The 8,949-nt window shown below is 47.8% G+C and overlaps 1 protein-coding gene across 1 annotated transcript; it reads left to right on the top strand.

Moving 5' to 3' along the window:
* Positions 1-7,850: 7,850 nt before the first annotated feature.
* Positions 7,851-8,360, top strand: LOC124676390 (pathogenesis-related protein PRB1-3-like). The gene has a single exon (XM_047212462.1). The coding sequence runs from the start codon at positions 7,851-7,853 to the stop codon at positions 8,358-8,360; it is 510 nt and encodes a 169-aa protein (XP_047068418.1).
* The last annotated feature ends 589 nt before the right edge of the window (positions 8,361-8,949 follow it).

Here is an 8,949-nt window from a genome sequence, read left to right as displayed (position 1 = left end):
GCCGCCACATCGCGAAACTACGTCGCGGGAGCCGAAGTCTCCGTTCGGCACTCCGCGGGACGGGGAATTGGAGGAGATCATCACCGCCATCACCGCCAACGCCTCTACATCAACCAGCAATGTTTCCCCCATCCATGTGTGAGTAATTCCCCCGCTGTAGGCCGAAGGGGATGGTAGGGATTGGGTGAGATTGGTCATGTAATAGCATAAGATTGTTAGGGCATAGTGCCTAGTGTCCGTAGATGGTACTTTTATGATATTGTTGCAACTTGTTATGCTTAATGCTTGTCACTAGGGCCCGAGTGCCATGATCTCAGATCTGAACATGTTATTGATTCATGAAGATATTCGTTGTTTATGATCTTACCCGCAAGTTGTATACACATGTCGTCGTCCGGAACCAATGGCCCCGAAGTGACGAAATCGGGACAACCGGAGGGGATGGTAGTGATGTGAGGATCACATGTGTTCACGGAGTGTTAATGCTTTGCTCCGGTACTCTATTAAAAGGAGTACCTTAATATCCGAGTAGTTTCCCTTGAGGCCCGGCTGCCACCGGCTGGTAGGACAAAAGATGTTGTGCAAGTTTCTCATTGCGAGCACGTACGACTATAATTGGAACACATGCCTATTGATTGATTAGTACTTGGATACCGTTTTATTATTATCCGCAAATGCCCTCGCTATGATTGTTACATGAGTTTCTCTCATCCATGCAACGCCCGTCATCCGTCCCCGTGCCTACGGTATTTTAATCCTGCTCGTTTACTAAAATCACTACTGCTTGTCTTTGTTACTCTGCTCTGCTGTTATTTCACTCACTGCTACTGCTATAAAACTGTTACTACTGATAAACTCTTGCGAGCAAGTCTGTTTCCAGGTGCAGCTGAATTGACAACTCCGCTGTTAAGGCTTTCAAGTATTATTTGTCTCCCCTTGTGTCGAATCAATAAATTGGGTAATACTTCCCTCGAAGACTGTTGCGATCCCCTATACTTGTGGGTCATCAACGACGAGGGCGAGCGCGGCGGCGACGGCGAGGGCGAGCGCGGCGACGAAGATCGATGGCGGCGACGACGGATATCGATGGCGACGACGGAGAATTCGGCGGAGAAAGAGAAGTGAACCGCCAGGGTGCGCCCCGCGCGAATTTATAGGGACGGACCTTTAGTCGCGGTTGGGGAGCCCAACCGCGACTAAAGGGGTACCTTTAGTCGCGGTTGGCCTCCCCAACCGCGACTAAAGGGTATTTTTCGCCGGGTTTAAGTTTCCCGTGGAAAATACTTTTTAGTCGCGGTTGGCGAGGCCAACCGCGACTAAAGGTATTTTTCGAATTTCTTTTCTTTTCCAAAATGTGAGAAGTACATATAATATATCATTAAATTCAGAAAAATAAAACTAATTCATTTCTACGAGTATGCATATTACACGCCTAGGCAGGAGTATGACTAAATAGACCCAAATTTCATGTATGCACGAGTATGACTTAGTCACTCCAAATTTCATGTATCATCAGTGCTATCTCGAGTCAATTGAATCATTCGAAAATGGACACCAAACACATCACGGGTAATATAATTCACATGATCCATTCAACAAAGTTTGGTACAATAAATTATTACACATCATTTCTTTCCTTGTGTCCCCGCTTGCTTACGATTGTGCCGTATCCATGGAGCATCCTCATCATTTAACTTAATGCTTGGGTCGGTGTTCACTTTGAAGGGCGGAATTTCAGCAAACATATTATAATCTTCCGACATGTCTGTCTTGTCCTCCACTCCCACGATGTTTCTTTTCCACGAAAGAACAATGTGGCGCTTTGGATCATCGCATGATGTACTCGATCGTTTTCTTATCTTTCCGTTTCCTCGGTTTGCTACTCATGTCCTTCACATAGAAAACCCGAGCGACATCTTTCGCTAGGACGAATGGTTCGTCAAGGTAACCAAGATTGTTGAAATCCACCATTGTCATTCCGTATTGCTGGTCCACCTTTACCCCACCTCCTGTTAGCTTGAACCATTTGCACCGGAACAAAGGGACCCTAAAGGAGGGTCCATAGTCAAGTTCCCATATCTCCTCTATGTAACCATAATATGTGACCTTTTGCCCATTCTCGGTTGCTTGCATCAAAGCGGACACCACTTGTTTTGGTTGGTGCTCTTTTTATCTTGGGCGATCGTGTAAAATGTATTCCCATTTATCTCGTACCCTTAGAAAGTCGTTATAGTCGAAGATGGTGTCTTGGCCAACATGTACGAGCTGATCTACAACATGTTCGTCATTCATTAAATGTTTTCTCAACCAACTGCCGAAAGTCTCCATGTGGGCCTTCCTAATCCGGGATTCGGGCTTCCCGGGGTTGTCCGAGCGTAAAATATTCTTGTGTTTCTCAAAGTACGGAGCCACCAAGCTGGAATTGGTCGAAGCGTGTGGTGTGCTTCGGTCGGAGAATGGCCGTCCATACATATCGTTGATTTCCTTCCGATCGTGCCTTTTCCACTTAGTCTCCCCTCGTGCCGCGATCGAGGAAGACCAATCGGCTTAAGGTCGGGAACAAAGTCAACACAAAACTCAATTACCTCCTCATTTCCATAGCCCTTGGCGATGCTTCCATCCGGCCTAGCATCGTTACGAACATATTTCTTTAATATTCCCATGAACCTCTCGAAGGGGAACATATTGTGTAGAAATACGGGACCGAGAATGGAAATCTCATCGACTAGGTGAACCGAGGAGGTGCGTCATAATATTGAAGAAGGATGGCGGGAACACCAACTCGAAACCGACAAGACATTGGATCACATCGTTCCGTAACCGTGGTAGAACTTCTGGATTGATTACCTTCCGAGAGATTGCATTGAGGAATGCACATAGCTTCACAATGGCTACTCGAACATTTTCCGGCAGGAGCCCCTCAAAGCAATCGGAAGCAATTGCGTCATAATCACGTGGCGGTCGTGAGACTTCGGGTTTTGGAACTTTTTCTCCGCCATGTTTATTATTCCCTTTATATTGGACGAGAATCCGGACGGGACCTTCATACTCGCTCGGGCATTCAAAAAAGATGACCTTCTCTTCTTTGGTCGGAGCGTAGGCGGCACGACCTTGAAACCGTTTCGGATGCCGGTCATCAGGGTCTTTCAAACTTTGCTGGTCCTGCCGTGCTTCCTTTGTATCATTTGACTTCCCATACACGCCCAAGAAGCTTAGGAGGTTCACGCAAATATTCTTCGTAACGTGCATCACGTCGATTGCGAGAGCGGACTTCTAGGACTTTCCAATATTCTAGCTCCCGGAATATAGATTTCTTCTTCCACATGGCTGCGTGCCCGTCGGCTCCCTTCGGAACTGATTGTCCGCCAGGACCCTTTCCAAAGATGACTTTCAAATCCTTGACCATATCAAATACCTCAGCACCGAGTGTGTTCCGCAGGCTTCGGCCGGTGATCCGCCTTGCCGTTGTAATGCTTGCCTTTCTTTCTTCTTGGATGACCTTTCGGAAGAAATCGACGATGCCCAAGGTACACGTTCTTCTTACAATTTGGAAAATGTACACTTTCGGTCTCATGTAAGCGAGTGCGTGCATGCATTGTATCCCTTATTTGACAGTCCCGAAAGGTTACTAAGAGCAGGCCAATCGTTGATGGTTACGAAAAGCAACGCTCGTAGGTCAAATTCCTCTTCTTTGTGCTCATCCCACACACGGACACCAGGTTTTCCCCACAGCTGTAAAAGTTCATCAACTAATGGCCTTAGGTACACATCGATGTCGTTGCCGGGTTGCTTCGGACCTTGGATGAGCACTGGCATCATAATGAACTTCCGCTTCATGCACAACCAAGGAGGAAGGTTGTAGATGCATAGAGTCACGGGCCAGGTGCTATGGCTGGAGCTCGCTCGCCAAAAGGATTCATGCCATCCGTACTTAGACCAAATCTTATGTTCCTTGCGTCAGCTGCAAAATCTTTGAACTCTCTGTCGATCTTTCTCCATTGTGTTCCATCTGCGGGGTGTCTCAACTCCCCGTCCGACTTACGGTCCTCTTTGTGCCATCGCAACAACTTGGCATGCTCTTTGTTCCTGAACAAACGTTTCAACCGTGGTATTATAGGAGCATACCACATCACCTTGGCGGGAACCCTCTTCCCGGGTTTCCGGCCCTCAACATCGTCACCGGGGTCATCGCCTCGATCTTATAACGCAATGCGGTGCATACCGGGCATTCATTCAAATTCTCGTATTCACCGCGGTAGAGGATGCGATCGTTGATGCATGCTCGTATCTTCGGAACCTCTAAACCTAGAGGGCGAGACAACCTTCTTTGCTTCGTACGTACGGCGGGCAACTCGTTATTCTTTGGAAACATATTCTTCAACATTTTCAGCAAGTTTTCAAATGCCGAGTCAGCTACACCTGCCTGTGCCTTCCATTTCAGCAAATCCAGTGTGCAGCCCAGCTTTTTCAGACCATCATCGCATCCGGGGTACGGCGCCTTCCTGTGATCCTCTAACATGCGATCCAAATTCTCCCTCTCCTTTTCAGTTTCGCAGCGTCTCCGTGCATCAGCAATGGTCCGACCAAGATCATCAACGGGATCATCACGTGCCTCTTCTTCACCTTCCCCTTCACCTTCCCCTTCACCTTCAGACATCCTCCATGAAAGTATCACCGAAATGAGCAAGATAGCTTTCATCGATGAAATCATCCCCTTCTTCATCTTCTTCCATTATAACCCCTCTTTCTCCATGCTTGGTCCAACAATTACAGCTTGGCATGAAACCGTGCTGAAGCAGGTGCATGTGAACATCTCTTGAGGAAGAGTAACCCTTCTGATTCTTACAGTTAACACATGGACAGATAACAAAACCCCCTGCTTGTTCGCATTAGCCACTACGAGGAAATCTTTCAAACCCGTACTGAACTCGCCGGAGAGTCGGTTACCGTACATCCATTGCCGATTCATCTGCATTATTATAATATAAAATATATAATTAACCATCATGCATTTGTTAAACTAACTAGCTACAAACAATATAAATTAAACAATGAACTACACACATGCATATTTTATCAATGACACATCAAAGGTTCAAGTTGCTAACCGCGATCGAGGAGGAAAAAATAAATGAGAAAGCTCAAGTGTGGCTCCAACACTTCATATCATGTTTGTTTCATGCTCTTGGGGCATTTCATCAAACACCTTATGTGCATAAGAGGAACCAAAAGCAAACCTAACACTCACTTGTGAAGTTTGTGAAGAGAATGGCTCCAAATGGCTAAGTGTTGGCTGCTGGATGGGTATATATAGGGGAGGGGCTTTAGTCCCGGTTGGCCTGGCTAACCGCGACTAAAGGCCTTCGGGCACCTTTAGTCGCGGTTGGCCTGGCCAACCGCGACTAAAGCCCCCCACGTGCACCAGCTGGCCACCGTGCGCCCTGGGCCCAGGCCTTTGGTCGCGGTTCGCAACCCGAACCGCGACTAAAGGTCCCATTAGTCGCGGTTCCTTTAGCTTCGCGACTTATGGTGCTGGACGGAAGCCTGTTTTTCTACCAGTGTTATGTCAACATATGTTCTTTTTCAATCTTTCTTACATGTCAAGATTTACTATGTTTTCAAAACTGGGTTCGTACATGCTACCTATGTTTGTAAATAGAAGATATCCTAGCACGCTTGTAGTATGTATAATTTTGTTCCTAGTATTACGAAAAAAATCTTTGGAGGTGTAAAGTAATGCTATCAAATTTCTCATGAAACATGCATAATATCACAATATTTAGAAAAAATCACAGCCATAATCATATGAATATAGTAATGCTCAAAGTCTTGCATAAACCGTAGTCACGTGTAAAATTGGTTTCATTCCCCCCCCCCCCCTCTCTCTTATCCACAGTAGATATGAGAGCTCCTTTGAGGTCACCGGGCCGAACCGAAGCCGATCTCGCCGGCGACGCCGGTGGAGATGGGTGGAGGGGAGGCGCCGGAGTATATAGCTTAGGTAGGGTTAGCGGCAGTTTGCCGGTCGGGGGCTTGATGCCCGGTAGTGGAGGCGGGGGAGGAGATCTGGCCGCCTTGATCTCGCCTGTTGTAGGGTCCTTCTTCTATCTTCTTCTTCTCCGGTGGTCGGAGGGGAGAGGGAAGCAGGGGGCCGATGCTTCCTTCAATAAAAAAGCGGCGGTGTACCACATGTTGCAGCGCGGAAGCGGCGGGCGGCTCATTTTCCTGGCCGGCCTTGGAGGCAGGGGAAAACGTGCGTGCGTCAGAAAACAACGTCGTCGTCGAGCTCCTGGCCGGCCGTGGAGGCGAGGAGGAGTACAGCCACGGTGTCACCACTTCATCTGCTTCCACGAGGTCTTATCTGCGCTGGATTCGCTCGGTTTTGAGAAGTCATCTGCTCTGCTTCTCCCTGGCATGCCGTGATGGCGGGGAGGGAGTTGTTGCAGGTGTTGCGCCTCATGCCTGCAGAAGCCAGCCTCTGCCCAAGAGGTGCTATGAAGCTGCGACTGCGCTAGAGAGCCTCCATGCTCTCCTTTCAGGAGTTCTTCAGCACAGGACTGAAGCCGGCGGCTTCCACCGCCTCGCCTCTGCATCTTATGGTCGAAAGGAGACCCTCCTCATCCTCTACTTCCCGGAGACCAAGAAGTCCAAGGGTGAGATCTACCACTCCTGCCACGACGCCGGACCAAGTGGTTCGTCCCCGACGCCGGTGTCCGTTCTGTGGCGGAGCACTTCGACGGCGAGCTCCATCGGATGCGGTGTAGAGCTTGGAGGACCTGATTGCTTTTTCCATATTTTCCTAGGGTCCTTTCTGTAAAAGCTCTATCCTTCTCCAGAATCCCCCCTGATCTGTAGGGGTTTTTCTGTAATATGTAATCACCGATTCGTTAATACAAGCAGCTTCTAGGGTCTTCGGACCTTATCCCTATTCAAAAAAAAAAAAAAAACCGTAGTCACGTCCAAATCGCCATCTATTTACAAGCAAGCAGCTGGAGAAGTTTCCTAGGTTCCTGAATTTTGCATTCGTATCATGTGTGGAGGGAAGACACGGCCCTGCAGGCTGCAGCACAAAGTGCGTCATCACCATCGTACATCCATAAGCTCAGGTGTGAAGCTAGAGCGTAATTCATTTACTGTGAATCTGTGAGCTATGTTACTTAAGGTGTCTTTTTCCACTAATAAGCAATCTTTAAAAGAGTAATTCAATGAGGAATAGATGAATTTTGTTAACAGCTCACCCTGATAAGCTTAGCTTCCCTCCAAGGTACTTACTGTGGATTAGCTCACGCATGACTAAAGTAAAAGAATGATTAGCTTCAACAATATTTCACTCCGAGGTTCCCGAGACAGGGCCAAACAGTTTGGGCGGCAATTTGATGGATTACTTTACGCCATGGGCAAACCCGGGGATGCACATGCATGCAGAACTCCATGATTACAGGACGGATAAACCCAGATGCATCCATGGTAGATACACGTACAAACGGATAAACCGGTCGGCCCCGGAGAAGTAAACCACGGAAAGGGCCATATCCCTTTTGAAATTCGAAGCAAGCGCATTTTAGCCTATACATATATCCTGCCGGCCGGTCCCGTGCATGTATCTTGCTACTCTTGGACAAAACTTAAGGTTTACTTGATCGATTGACCCGAAGAAACTAATAAATGTAACTTTTTTTAATCATCTATACATGTCCTCTTCCCTTGGAGAAAGTCATGGAATAACTATTAGCTAGCTCGCAGTATAAATACTACCAGCCACAACTAACAGCGTCATGCAATTGCGGCCTACTACTATAGCTAATCGCATTACCACACACATAAAACCTTCCTAAAACACAGAATCGGCGATGGAGTGCTATTCGTCGAAGCTCGCCTGGTCCTTCGTTCTCGCGTTCGCCATGGCCGCGGCCGCCGGCATAGCGCCGTGCGCGGCGCAGAACGCTCCGTCGGACTTCGTGAGCCCCCACAACGCGTCGCGCGCGGCCGTGGGCGTCGGGCCGGTGAACTGGGACGCGACGGTGGCGGCGTACGCGCAGAACTACAGCAACGTGCGTAAAGCCGACTGCAAACTCCAGCACTCCGGCGGGCCGTACGGGGAGAACATCTTCTCGGGCTCCTCCGGCTACGCCTGGAGCGCGTCGGACGCCGTGACCTCGTGGACCTCGGAGCAGCAGTACTACAACTACGCCACCAATACCTGCTCGGCGGGCCATATATGCGGGCACTACACGCAGGTGGTGTGGCGGTCCTCCACGGCCATCGGCTGCGCCCGCGTCGTCTGTGACAACAACGCCGGCGTCTTCATCGTCTGCAACTACAACCCGCCGGGCAACTACGTCGGACAGAAACCATACTAGCTACCTAGCTAGTTTCCTTCGCAATGATTAACATAATTTATGGAGCAAGGAATACATGCATCGATGCATACATGTAGACGTATGCCCCAAGAAATAAGTTGTAATCTCGTTTTGATTTAATGAACTAATAATCCTTCTAAAACAAGATGTCGCAACTTTGTCTAAATTTAAATGTATCTACACACTGGTGGACTAAAAATATTTTCGGTGGATATGCCGCACCAAAATTTTGAGAAAATTTTCAAGTGCTCACGTCAAATTTCTTCTCACATGGTGTGGCGCATTGGGGGGCCCTTTGATTTTTCAACCATCGACGGGATGAAAACTTCGCTATATTCCTGCCCATGCCATTGCGACGCGTGATTGTGTTTTCATCCCTCGTGATAGAATTCATTTACCAATTTTGGAAAATAATAGTTAAATTTGCATTATAATTTGATATACAAATAATAAATAGCATGGAATTATGAAAATTTAAATACTGGGCATTTAATCATATTTGCTAGGCTATCTGGAAGCTCAGAAATAAAGCATGTTTTGAGAATAAGGTGATAAACCTCCTTTTGAACTAATAAGATACTCTATTGTG

The sequence above is a fragment of the Lolium rigidum genome, chromosome 7, assembly GCF_022539505.1.
Source record: "Lolium rigidum isolate FL_2022 chromosome 7, APGP_CSIRO_Lrig_0.1, whole genome shotgun sequence".
Taxonomy (NCBI): domain Eukaryota; kingdom Viridiplantae; phylum Streptophyta; class Magnoliopsida; order Poales; family Poaceae; genus Lolium; species Lolium rigidum.
The sequence above is the reverse complement of the archived record's forward strand: the minus strand, read 5'-3'. Positions and strand labels throughout refer to the sequence as shown.

Bases quoted from the DNA above. Each gene is read 5' to 3' on its own strand.
- LOC124676390 (XM_047212462.1), top strand. From the start codon at position 7,851: ATGGAGTGCTATTCGTCGAAGCTCGCCTGGTCCTTCGTTCTCGCGTTC.